Raw genomic sequence first — 12,561 nt, 5'->3', positions numbered from 1 at the left:
CTTAAAACAGAGGCTACTTGGTATTTAATACTTCAGGCCATTGTTGCAGAGATATAAATAGAGAATATCATATTGATCTCCTATTTAAAAGTAATAACAATACTTCAAGTTACCTAAGGTCTCGTAACTATATAACTAGCTAGCTGTTCTCAGCTTTTAGTAATAGACGGAAAAAAGAAGAAGAAGAAGGAGAAGAAGAAGAAGAAGAAATACTGCTACTCTCTTCTTCAAAATATTATAAATTCATTGAACTCTTTCATAACTACAACTTTATTAGTTAAATCTAATTAATCATAATTAAAAAGACTATTTGTTCGTCCAGTAAATTGCTTAAGTCCCATTAAATGTCGTTTGCCCTCATAAAATTTGTAGGGTCCCAAACAAAATGGAATATGTGAATGAAAGTATGAAAGCACTTGGGCCACATAGTATATTTTAAGCACCAAGACTACCACCATTCCACCAAATGCAATGTTTTGGGTCTGCTTCTCAGGAGTTCAGAATATAATCCCTTTGGAAGATGCCTCACTAACATGGCTAAGATGCCATCTTTATATCTCTCCCAATCCTTTTTCCACATAACTAGAGTTTTTGAATAGTCTGAGTCTGCATACCAAATAATGTACCCGGTTAGGTGATTTTCAAATTTATTCAACCCCACTAGGTTTTTTGTCCACATAAATGTCACCTAACATTAAAATTGCAGCCTAAGTTATATTCAATTAGTTGAGATAATTCTACGACAGACAGAGTTAGCAATATTTATTAAATAAAACCGTTGTTTTACTTAGTTTGTGTGCTGATCTAAAACAGTCAAAAACTTTACAAACAAACTGATAAAATTGATGGCCAAACCTGGTGGGTTGTTTTTCTTTTTATGAAAAGAGGAATCTAGTTGTTAGTCTAACTAGGAAATGAATGAGGTAGAGGTGAGTCACCATTGACAATTGACAGTCCTTTGCTATTCTCCTCTAGCTAATGGTAGGTTGACACAAATGATATGCCATATACTTCCAATGTCTTTTTGGTGCCCTTTGCTGCTTTAAGTTCACTATAAAACAAGCAAGTTTGTTCCCATTCTTAACAAGCTTAGGGGGAGTAGAATGACAACTTTGAGTCTTGGGGGCAGAAGGAAGGTCCATGTAATGAATTGGTTAAAGAGATTTTACAAAGTAAAGAATGAAGCCATTCTTGCAAAGGTTAGACAAAGATCTCTGATGGTTTGGTGGAAGAGATCCATGACCATGAGAGGAATGGTGTGGAAGTTGAGGTCACAACTGAGACATGCAATGAGATCTCCAAGGAAGGGGCAGACAACAAGGTTTGGGTATGATCCTGAAAGCTACTTCCAGAACTTTGATGATGGCTGCCTCCATGATCATCTTGCTCGGTGTTCTTTTGCTTGATAACTCCCATTTGGAATTTTGGACACCCAACTTAGGTCTTAAAGATAATTGCACTGCTGGCCAATTTCATGTTGTGATTTTGGCTACAAGTTTGTGATATGGTATAGTAATTATCCTCTTCTTCTCTTTCATCCAAGGTTGTAATGCAGGACCTGAACACTTGGGTATGGGGGCTATTTGTACCGAAAGGGTGCTTATACTTTAGTAATATTAATATCAGGCTTTTGAAAACTGAATGCATCCATTTTCAACATTAGATGCATGCCCCATCCATTTTCAACATTAGATGCATGCCTTCCTACAACTTAGTGTGCACAATTTTATACAGTTGGGGTTGAAGTTTGACTCAAATTCAGATTTCAACATTTTTTAGGTTTGCTGTGCCAGCCCGTTCGAACGCACTTACCCAAAAACAATTATTTCCGTAGGCATTTGAACACAAATTTGAACCCGAGAGCAATCTTGATGTAAGTATTCGAATGAGGCCCTAGCATTCGAACGCTAGTCTGCATTCTATATTAAAATTTTTGGGCGTGTTCGAACGCCCCACAGAAATCCCCAACTTGAATCTTCCCTATAAATTAAAATGTTTAGATTTTAGGGTTTGGTGTGGGTATTTTGTATGAGAGAAAAATTATAGGGGAGAGCCACCATTGTTTAGAGTGAGATTAGAGTTGTAAACATTTTCTATTTGACGATTTGTATAGTTGATTGAAGATTGTTCCGCCCGTGAATGTAAGCACATTGCCGAACCATGCAAATCTTGTCTCTCCCTCTTTTCTCTTTGTGATTTGCATTTATTCGTAGTTCTTATATATGATTAACTTAAGTATTAGAAGATCTCTATAACTAGCATATTGGTATTGATATTAGCTTTGCTAATATTTGATTTGCCCAATTTATTGTTATTCCATTTGGATTTGTTAGAGAGTAAAGGGTTTTGCTTCCGCTTCCCTCACCCATTTAGTATTTAGCATAACAGTAGATACCTTTGAATCCAGAAATACCAATAGAAGCCTAAGAAACCACTCGACCTTGTACATCTGTAACAGTTATAATAGTATTGTTAAAACTTGCTTGAACATGAATAACTCCTTTTGATATTCTACGTCCATTCTTACGTGAACAAATACGCCCATTCTTACGTGAACCAATTCTTGGTATAACTTTTGTCATATTTTATCATCTCATAAATATGAGTCAGAAATATACAGAAAGAAAAGATACGGAGACATCCATTTTTATATGAGAACTTCTTTTAGCTTTTAGAAAGTAAAGTTCTTTTTTAGACGAATTACCCTGGTCTCTTTTTATGTTTCGGAGTGGAACAAATCACTATAATTCGTCCGCGCCTCTGAATTAGCCGACATTTTTGATGCAAATGTCTTGATTTGTCGTGTTCGTGTTGAGTCTTCATTATAAATTGTTTATATCTAAAAAGATTAACTAAGTTAGATTTATTCAATAGATAAAAAATTTTAGGTTAGATATTATAAACAAATTATTCGAATTATAATCTGATTAATCCATTTAAATTCAACTCATTTATGGCCAGAAACATATTATACTAATAAACAAAATTATTTAAAACTTTCCGGTTTGTGTCGAATATTGAGTCTCGTAAAATATTGCCATATTTGCCTGATAATGATTTGATTTGCTTGAATTAAGTCAGGTTCAGGTTTGGATCTCTCTCCATTCTGACCTCCATTAGGATTAGGATTATAAAAGTAGTAATCTTTTAGATACTAAAACGTCGTAATACATACTCTTTGCCAACCGATAGTTTAGGATAACTTAAACATACTTGACTTGATTAATTATGTGATTAGTTATTCATCATTTCTAGATTGCAACTTGGATCAAGGTAAGGGAACTTATCAAATATTAAGACTTATGAATTTAAATATGGAAACTGTCACTTGGAGTTCGAACAAGCCAATATATATATATATATATATATAAAATGCTACTTTTAAGTTTATCGAGTAGTCCAAGGCTCCAAAAGCTCACGGTTTGATAATTGCTAGTTCTAATTTATATTTATATATATATATATATATATATAGACATAAGAAATAATGAAAGCTGTAAGCCTGTAAGCCATTATAATAGTCGAGATACGTAGTCTTATTGGAGAATGAGATGGAATTCGAAGCCCGTCTCCTTCCTTCTTCTCATTTCGATCCTCGAAGAGCACACCCTCGCCAAGCTCCCCCCTTTCTATCTCGCCGCTATAGAAAAGAGTCTGAGCTCTCTGCGTGGATCGCTGGGAGGTGAGGGTAGGAATTGCGCGAGTTGATTTTGGCGCCATATTTGACTTGTTTTTTTGGTTTGGTCGGCGTTGAAGAGTCTCTGTTGGGTTTTTTTTGAGCGTTTTGGATGAGAATATGGAAGACCCTATTCGATTCTACCTCTTACTTTTCCGAAAAGGGAGGGTACTGTTTAATTGTCTGAGGCTTATAAGGTCAGGAATATAGGAGACTTGGCAACCGATTCCAGGAAAACTTTGTTGGGTTTCTTTTGGTTGAATTGATGGAAGTCATTAGTTCTGTTCGTGTCTTCTGTATTCTGGTGTTTCTTGGTGTCTCTAATCAACTTCGTTGTGATTCTATACACAATCCAACTTAAAATGATACTGATTCGTGGACTATGCTATCATCCTTCTCTCATGTGAAGCTACTCAACAGATCGAGAATGGGTATTTTTCCTTGGTTCAAGGATTTGGCACAAAAAAAAAAAAATTCAAAATGATGAAAAAACGGTAGAAAGATGGGATTGGTGTCAAACTACAGTCATTTGCATCATATGTGCTGGGCCCTTTAGTTGTATCAATAAAGATCCCTATACAACAGCAGAAAACTGTACAATCTCTGATCTTCTGGTTTCTCAATGTTTATTTCAATAGAAATAATCAAATAACCTATAGATTTTTTTTTTTTTTTTTTTTGGTGAAGTTTAATATGTATGATCGTCATAAGAATCCCTAGATGAAAAGGCATGGTGTCTGCATCTCTTTTGAATCAATGGAATTGGGAATCTGGGATGTAGACAGAATATAATGAAATAGAGCCACTTTTACGTTTCCTATGAAATAGTGAAACAGAGCTGTTCTTCTAGGTTCTCAAATAAGTGCATCAGAACAAAAGGATGAATCAATGGTTTAGTGTATGTTATTTTCTTTCACATTTTCTATGCCATATGTCCACTTCTTTTTTGTTGAGTATAAATGTGGTTCTGCAATCATTAACTCATAATTGCAAAAAAAAAAAAATTTCAGCCCATTGCAAATATGAGGTCTTTTATCTTAGTCGATTTAAGATAGTATTTTGATGAGTTCAACTCATGTACTATGATTGCATGTTTCCTTTTTTTATTATTATTTGGCTGCTTTTCTCTGTTTAATTTGGTTACTGTTTTGTTCCATGGACAAGGTTATCTACATTTTTCCTTCCTTTTGTGCCAAAGTATTTTTATATTCTAGTTTCACACTTTGACTGTTGTAATTGGTGCTATATGTAAACCTGCATCCAATAAATATATGTCCCGATTATCTGAAGTGTATTAATGTCTCTAGACATATGACAGTCAATATAGGAAGCTGATGCTTTGTTTCATCTTTTCTGATCTTATATTCACTGAGAAATCTATTTTCTGATGTTTTTTTAATTATAAATAGGGGTGACCATGATGACTTGGAAGATGGGCAGAGACCACAGACATCTATTGGAAAGTGCCTATTTATGTGACAGATAATGGAGAAAGAGCTGTAGATGAAAGGATTGAGTTGCATTGTTTATATACTCTTGTCAGTGCAGACAGCAATTATGAGACAATTCCATAATACCAGAATTTGCAGACTTATTTCCTCACCTTTACCTGATCTACCTGTCCCTACTGAACAGAATTATCCCAAATTGCAAAATTCTGAGCCAATCTTTGTGGAAAGAGAGCTGAGAAGTGATCTTGCAACACCATTTCACACTCCCTTCTTGTCCAATGATGTGGTCTATGAGCCTTCACTACAACCAGATTCAACGCTTGCTTCAGATCATCCCACTACTATATCACCTCATGATAAACTTCTTCTAGAGAATTCACATATTACAGAATCATCAAATTGTAATGCATCATTGCCATTTACACACTCATTATACTCAGGAATACTCCAACCTCCAGTCAGTAAATATCTGATAGAATCTACTCAACTTACCTGGTGTCCAGAATCAATACATGGAATAGTTGATTATCCTATTGATGTGAATGCTGCCAATGAGCAAGGCCAAGGCAATCCTATTGTGAACTCTGATGACATCAATAAGCAAAAAGAATCAGATATGGCAGATATAATGAATCCAAATTGGGTTGAGGTTCTTAATAATACAAATATCAAATCTCAGGTATCCAATTTGCATGTTAATGTTGAAATTTAGTCTTGCTTTCATGCTATGTAAATTATTTGATAAATACAAAATGCCCCTTGTACATCTGCAACCTGTGATATGTTAACATAACCAAGAAAAAGAAGTGTAATTGCTAATGAGAGATTGTTTGTTGGTTTACAACTAAATATATCTTTGGATATAGTTAGGAGAAGATCTTTTTGCTGACAAGAGATGCAATAGTCCATGATTGATCATGTAAATGATAACTAAGTTGCACTTCTAAGAAAAAGAAACGTAATTGCTAATGAGAGATTGTTCTTTGGTTTACAACTAAATATATCTTCGGATATAGTTAGGAGAAGGTCTTTTTGCTGACAAGAGATGCAATAGTCCATGATTGATCATGTAAATGATAACTAAGTTGCACTTCTAATGACAACAAATTATGACAGGAGAAGAAATTTCTTGCTAGTTTTAGTTAAGTACATGCTATTTAGTCTAAATTATGTGTTGTACTTGAATTTATATCTCCTTGTTTTGTAGGTGGTATATTCATCAAATCAAACATCTACAAACTATTCAATTCATCATCCAGAATCCCAAATATCACTTCCTTCCCCATCTGGTGAACCTGGTATCGTCAATAATCCCTCTTCTTCTGCAAATGCTGCTCCAGCCAAGCCAAGGATGCGCTGGACCCAGGAACTCCATGAATGCTTTATAGAAGCTATCAACCAGCTTGGTGGTAGTGAAAGTAGGTAACCAATTTATTCCTTTCTGATCCTTTATATTGGTTTACCATTTAGCTTTTTGCCAACTGGTGACATTTTGTGTCTTTAACTGATTCTTTCTTCTTTCTGAAGAAGCAACACCTAAAGGTATACTGAAGCTCATGAAAGTTGAGGGCTTGACCATATACCAAGTGAAAAGCCACCTGCAGGTCTATATCTTTTCCCTTCTAGTAAATTACATATGTTTGATATGTTTTTTTACATAATCATCTTTTTTCCTATTGTAGAAATATCGAACAACTCGACACAAGCCAGAATCATCTGAAGGTTTGTCAGTCACATACCAGATTTTGAAAATTGTTTATTGATACATTATGGTGCCACTTTTACTTGTTGATATGCCTTGATAAATTATTTGTTTTTTATCATTTCCTATTGAGAGTGCACATCTATCTAAAAGAGTGCAAATCGTCAAAGTAAAGTAAATCTGTCTCCATGGAGTTTTCCTATACCTGATGTCAAGACCATGAGTCATATATGTCTCAAACTTACCCCGAATATTTGGGTTTATGCATGCATTTTGAAAATTTTAGATGATCCTTTTGGATGCAAATAAACCTACAAAATTCAAACAAAAATAGTTTAAAGTTAACGTTTAGAGCTTTGAGCATGGAGACTTGACCAACCCATACCAAGAAATTAGGTCTTGATAAGCCTTTATCTTGGACAATTGTACATGTGTCGGGATTGAGTCAAACCAGAGCACAACCCAACATGACCCACTTGCAGCCTGATCTATATGCTGACAGCTAGTTCGTTTATGATTGTCTAACTATGTATTTTGTATTTTCCTCGAATTTGAAGGCTTCTTAGTGAAAAGCTGTAATCTGATTCAATCTTTTGCTCTTCTATGACAGGAACATCAGAAAAGATGATCAGTCAAAAGGAAGAAATGTCATATCTAGACATGAAAACGTGAGCTAATTTTACCTACTACCCTCTTAAGTATGCTAATAATCTATACATATCACTTGACTGCCTCCCACCTAATGAAATTTTGCCTGTAAAAGTGAGATCTTGGCTGTAGGTTAGCCTCCTGCACTTGGAAGGCACTTTTTTAGGAAAGGATAGTTTTGCAATTGGTTAAAGCGTCACATCCTGAGAAGGTGCGGATGTGCATGACCTGATGATAGGAGTAGATCAAATATATTCAACAAAAGCATTCTTCTGATGCTATTTTCTGCCTTGTTCTGTAACTCATGATCCAAAATAAATGGTTAATGAATAACACACAGTGCTCCTTTAGAATTTCAATGTTGAAATCTATCTCTCTTCCATTGGCAGAGGCATGGGGATCACCGAAGCATTAAGACTTCAGATGGAAGTCCAGAAGCAACTTCATGAACAGCTTGAGGTACTTTTAAATTTTAATTGTTCTTTCACGCAAAATGGAAATGCACATGAGCTGGACCTACAAAAGAACACTTCTGCACAAGCCTTCACCAATTTACAATCTACAACACATTCAAGAGAGGGTGTTTGCTGATGCAAAAACCAACTGGATATTACCTGCAGTCTCGTAAATGTAGCATGGTCAATATGTTCACTTTCATTACACTGATTTCTGAGGATCCTCAATTTTCGATACCCTAACTGTATCTGGCTTCTTCACCAACTGGTTTTGAGGTTGCAGTAACCAATTTTTATTTGTAAGAACTTGCCTCAGTATCCGCTTTCTAGGCACAGAGTACCAGTTCTTACTTCTGATCATTTCTGGACATGACTGATATGATGAATCATGGAACAAGCTACATTAGGATGAAATATATGATGAAATAAGCTAATTATTATGCTAAGAATAATTTTTTTTTTTGAGATTATAATTAAATTTTTTCCCATAGATAGTCTTGCTTTTCAAAAGTACCTAGTTTTTTATGGAAACATGAGTATGGTACTGCTGGAAGTAATTATGTTTACATCTATTGCTTCATGGTTTCATATTGTATTCTTTTTAATTTTCTCCTCATAACCTTTATCACATATTGAGCAAGTATACTTCAGTGCCAATTGATTAGATCAAAGACCACATCTAAATATCTAAAATAGTTTCTAATTAAAAATCTATGCTTACTCTTCACAGATTCAAAGAAAACTGCAGTTGCAAATTGACGAACATGGAAGGTTCATTCAGATGATCATTGAGAAGCAATGCAAGGACATCAACCCCTTGAAGGCTTCAGCTAATCTTGAGGATTCCACCACCCAATTCTCAGACCTAATATATTCTATGGACAATGAGGAAAGAATTCAACATAGCCATTCAGAAACGGGAAATAGCCCTCATAGTCCAGATTTAGCAGAAGATAACTCTCAACAACAAATTGGTGACAAGCAGAATATGCTCAAACCAAATAATGAAATCAAATGTTGTGTTGCCAGTGATTCTTATTCCTCGCCTCAGTCATCCGTGTGAGTCATTGCACATGCGCTTTTCGCATAAACAGGATCTCAATATCAAGGTGAGAACTAATAATGTCCTGTTACACCAGCAGAAGTTGCTATTCTATACTGGTGGTTGATGGGCTTTATTTTATTCTTTTGGTCAAGAAAAGGTACTGGATCAGAGCTCAATTTAGTTTCGCATGATTTCTTGATTCCCAGCGTTAATTTATTGCTTCTGGAAACATAAAACTGGAAGATAGCCAGATAGGGGAGTGGTCAAGCAGAGTGAAGTATATTTATCTGAAGAAATTGCGACCTGCATCATATTGGGTTCAGATTTTTGCGTTCAACCACAGGAATGCCACAGAAATTGAATGCTTTAATGAAAGATGCCTGATGTCTTTTGACATGGTATTTAGTCAAGAACTTGTGCCCTTTCTGTGTTGTGCTCTTTGTTCTGGTTGCCTTGTTTTAATCTCTTTCTGCAATCAGATCATCAGTTTCAGCGAAAAATCTATGAAATTCTAATAGAAGATTGCTACTTTTTTGTTGTTTTGCTTGTAGCTTAAGATTTAGGTTCATAGTCAGTTGGTTAATGATTAAAGATTATCTGCTTGAAGACAACCCAGCTCTAAAATCATCTCACCATACTTTGTCAACTCGATTAGCTATAGCAACTTTTAATACTCCAGTGTGCCGAAATATTTCTGACCAAGATCCCAACAAAAAATGGGAACACAAAAAATAAATAATTATAATTTTTTTATAATTTGCACTCATTGTGGCTCATTTTTTTTGAAAGGATTAGCACAATTATTCAACCTATATATTTCCCTGAAATCAACTATTTTTTGGCCAAAATAGGCCTTTTAGAAACTTATTTACCGATCGAAACTATTCACACCTCAAACTTGGTACCTAAATAGGCTTATATTTCATACATATAAAAATATTAGGTTGTTTAGCATCTTCCTTTATTTTAAACTAAACTGCTAAACAGATTATCGCTTAATATGTGCTTAAGCGCTTAATAATCTACTAAAACTTCTAAACATATATTTTTTTTCTGCTGAAGCGCTTAATGAAGATGATGATTAAATAATTTTTGAGCCATACTTCGATCGAGGAAACTAATTCATCTATAGTTTTGGGTATCCTAAATTAATTAGGACATGGCCATCTTTTCATAAGGCAAATAGAAGCTTATGGAGAGCGAACAAAAGTCCCAATAGATGATGCGCAAGGGATGTTATGATCAACAGAATTAAAAGCAAATCTGCCACTCCCCAGGAGATTATTAAGGATGATATTAAGAAATGGCCAATTCCTACATTCATAGGATTGCTTGTTTACATCAATCCACATAAGCCCAAGAAATGCACATATACACATCCTCCTGTTCTCAAGCAGGACTTAAACAGTAAGACAGACTCATGGAGCAATAGATCAGCTGTTGGAATGTTCATGCAAGGAATCCCAGCTTTTCGCCGTTCTTCTTCGCCAAGCGGATCAATCCTTGTCTTTGCTTCGAGTCAGCTCCTATAGTTTTGCAGAACTCCGTGATCACCTGCATGGCAATGCGCCAGATAACACCCATCTATGTTTTCTTAACGTGACATTAGATCAAATCACAGGTTTCATCTCGTCAAAATTCAATTATTCTCTACTGCTGTTCGAAATTTATCGTTTTTGTTTTTTTAACGTGACATAGAATGGAATTTGATCAAAGGAATACTTCAGTAAGATTCTAATATAATTTTTGTATTTCTTTTTCGTTTTTTTTATATACCTGGGAGTGAAGAGCTATTGCCTTCCCACGTAGCTGATTGAATCGCTTCCGGCCAATCAAATTCCGCGCTACGACGACGATGGGGGCAAACAGCCCTTTGCCCTCGTTCACGTTGCCCATCCTCGGCCGCGACCGGATCGGCCGCGCGTGGGCGGCGCGTGCGGGGACCGACACGACCAGCACGCCGCGGTCTTCGCCGGCGAGCGAAGTGGTGCAGCTCGCGTGGAGGGAGGAGGGGAGCGCTGCGGAGAGAGAGGTGGCCATATATGAAAGAGAGCAAAGAAGCCACTCAAAGAGGTTTTGGGCGAGGTGGAGTTCTTTTTCTTTTAGCAAGGGGGAGGGGAGAAGCGAAGGGTTGTTAATTTCTTAAAACCATGAAAGAGTTTTGGAGAGATGGAGAGGTGTATGTTTGAGAGCCTTAAAAGTTGGGAGGGAGAAGCGAAGCCACACATTGGAAATCTGGATGGGTTGATGTGGTGAGTTTTAGAGGCGTCTACCGATTGGCCCAGATTGTCTTTGTCAGCAGCAGCTCTGAGGGGGATGCACTTAGACTTAAGCGTCAGTTTGATGATCACTTAAAAGTAAGTAGAGTTCAATAAAATAAAAATCTTCTTTTAAGAAAATAAAATTATGTTTTATATGTAAGATAATCACTTCTTTTATATAGATGCATTTAGTTTTCAGAATAGGGATGATAAATACTTTTGGTCTATTATTTGAGATAGATGTCTGAATCATGAGGTTTTGTTAAAGAAAAAACAGCTTTAACCAGATGTGATAGCGCCCCAGTAAAGTCGAAGGAATGGAAAGCATATCCTAAGAAGAGATTGTGGTCAATTAGTTATCTCACATAGTAGGAGAGTGATTCTTTCTTTGAGGTCATAAGGAAAAGGTTGCACATCTAATGCATGTAGTTATTATCTGCCCACTTGCAGTGTATAGAAGCTGTATATTACTACGTGAGAGGTGTTAGTGCATGATTTACATTGCTCTTCTTCCTTTTTTTTTACTTTTTATCTTAAATTTTTGGTGTGAAAAGTATGCATGATTTACATTGTTGATCAATTATCTTACAGCTCAAACTTTTGGAACCTGTTTACCTCATTGCATCAAATGTAGGGCACTTCCTTCCACACAATGACACAGCATTTCCTTGCATCAAATGCTGGTCTTTACTAAACATGTCCACCTCATTCTCCAGATGTCCATCTTTTCTGGTTTTACTTTAGCAGGAAGTGTTATACTTGAAGCTTCAAGCCACTACTCTGACTATGTTCAGAAAATTAAGCATGATGACGTTATATACACAACTCATTCAGTTCAATAAACTCAAATAGAATGTATAAGACTAGTGACTTCCATAAAATGCTTCCAACAAGACCTCTGTTTAAAAAGTAAATAAAAATTGCAAGGATTCATTTACTCGACTGTTTTTTGAGCTCAAACTGCCAATAGAATGTCACTTCAATCTCTTGAAATATTTTTTGTCAAAGGGGAAAAATGTCATCAACCCCAATAGATTCCTAAAAGTCATAGAGAATGGATGTGGAGACACCACTAATGGCGAGAAGCCTTCCCATATGAAAGAAACACAAAAGCAGGAATTAGGCCGATGGAAAACCCTCGTATGGATCACTGAAGGCATTTAGGTTACCGGGACGGGAAAGTACCATCTGCATTAGTCAGCAAAAACATTAGTCCTAGTGCAATCAGAAGACTGTTGACTGAAACTCCAAAATGCTTTGATTATCATAATTAAGAACTATTGAAGTATTGTGTATATTAAAACCAAGTTACACACCATAGAA

At 35.9% G+C, this 12,561-nt stretch overlaps 3 protein-coding genes across 7 annotated transcripts in view; 1 reads left to right on the top strand and 2 right to left on the bottom strand.

Annotated features, from left to right (window-relative positions):
* The first annotated feature begins 3,562 nt into the window (after positions 1 to 3,562).
* Positions 3,563 to 9,499, top strand: LOC140770789 (protein PHOSPHATE STARVATION RESPONSE 2-like). Of its 2 annotated transcripts, XM_073112062.1 has the most exons (9): positions 3,563 to 3,682; positions 5,086 to 5,806; positions 6,335 to 6,545; positions 6,655 to 6,731; positions 6,810 to 6,849; positions 7,440 to 7,497; positions 7,867 to 7,936; positions 8,663 to 9,041; positions 9,135 to 9,499. In XM_073112062.1, the coding sequence occupies exons 2-8, from the start codon at positions 5,180 to 5,182 to the stop codon at positions 8,993 to 8,995; spliced, it is 1,416 nt and encodes a 471-aa protein (XP_072968163.1). In that variant the 5' UTR covers positions 3,563 to 3,682; positions 5,086 to 5,179; the 3' UTR covers positions 8,996 to 9,041; positions 9,135 to 9,499. The 2 variants fall into 2 exon arrangements, with proteins under 2 accessions (XP_072968163.1, XP_072968162.1); XM_073112061.1 differs by having other exon boundaries at positions 8,663 to 9,499.
* Positions 9,500 to 10,228: 729 nt separating this feature from the next.
* LOC140770494 (protein PROTON GRADIENT REGULATION 5, chloroplastic) lies at positions 10,229 to 11,191 on the bottom strand. Of its 2 annotated transcripts, none has more exons than XM_073111711.1 (2): positions 10,754 to 11,191; positions 10,229 to 10,561 (listed from the first exon to the last, which is right to left on the bottom strand). In XM_073111711.1, the coding sequence occupies exons 1-2, from the start codon at positions 11,015 to 11,017 to the stop codon at positions 10,427 to 10,429; spliced, it is 399 nt and encodes a 132-aa protein (XP_072967812.1). In that variant the 5' UTR covers positions 11,018 to 11,191; the 3' UTR covers positions 10,229 to 10,426. The 2 variants fall into 2 exon arrangements, with proteins under 2 accessions (XP_072967812.1, XP_072967813.1); XM_073111712.1 differs by having other exon boundaries at positions 10,229 to 10,531; positions 10,754 to 11,177.
* An 806-nt stretch (positions 11,192 to 11,997) lies between these two features.
* LOC140771078 (uncharacterized) overlaps positions 11,998 to 12,561 on the bottom strand; it is a 34,762-nt gene continuing 34,198 nt past the window's right edge. For all 3 annotated transcript variants that reach the window (XM_073112458.1, XM_073112459.1, XM_073112460.1), the window contains one exon: positions 11,998 to 12,426. In XM_073112458.1, coding sequence (XP_072968559.1) covers positions 12,358 to 12,426 — 69 coding nt within the window. In that variant the 3' untranslated portion in view covers positions 11,998 to 12,357. The remainder of the gene's footprint in view (positions 12,427 to 12,561) is intronic.

The sequence above is a fragment of the Typha angustifolia genome, chromosome 11, assembly GCF_048772165.1.
Source record: "Typha angustifolia cultivar Huaian chromosome 11, ASM4877216v1, whole genome shotgun sequence".
In the NCBI taxonomy this organism is placed as follows: domain Eukaryota; kingdom Viridiplantae; phylum Streptophyta; class Magnoliopsida; order Poales; family Typhaceae; genus Typha; species Typha angustifolia.
Note: the sequence above shows the minus strand (reverse complement) of the source record. Positions and strands in the feature narration are given on the sequence as shown.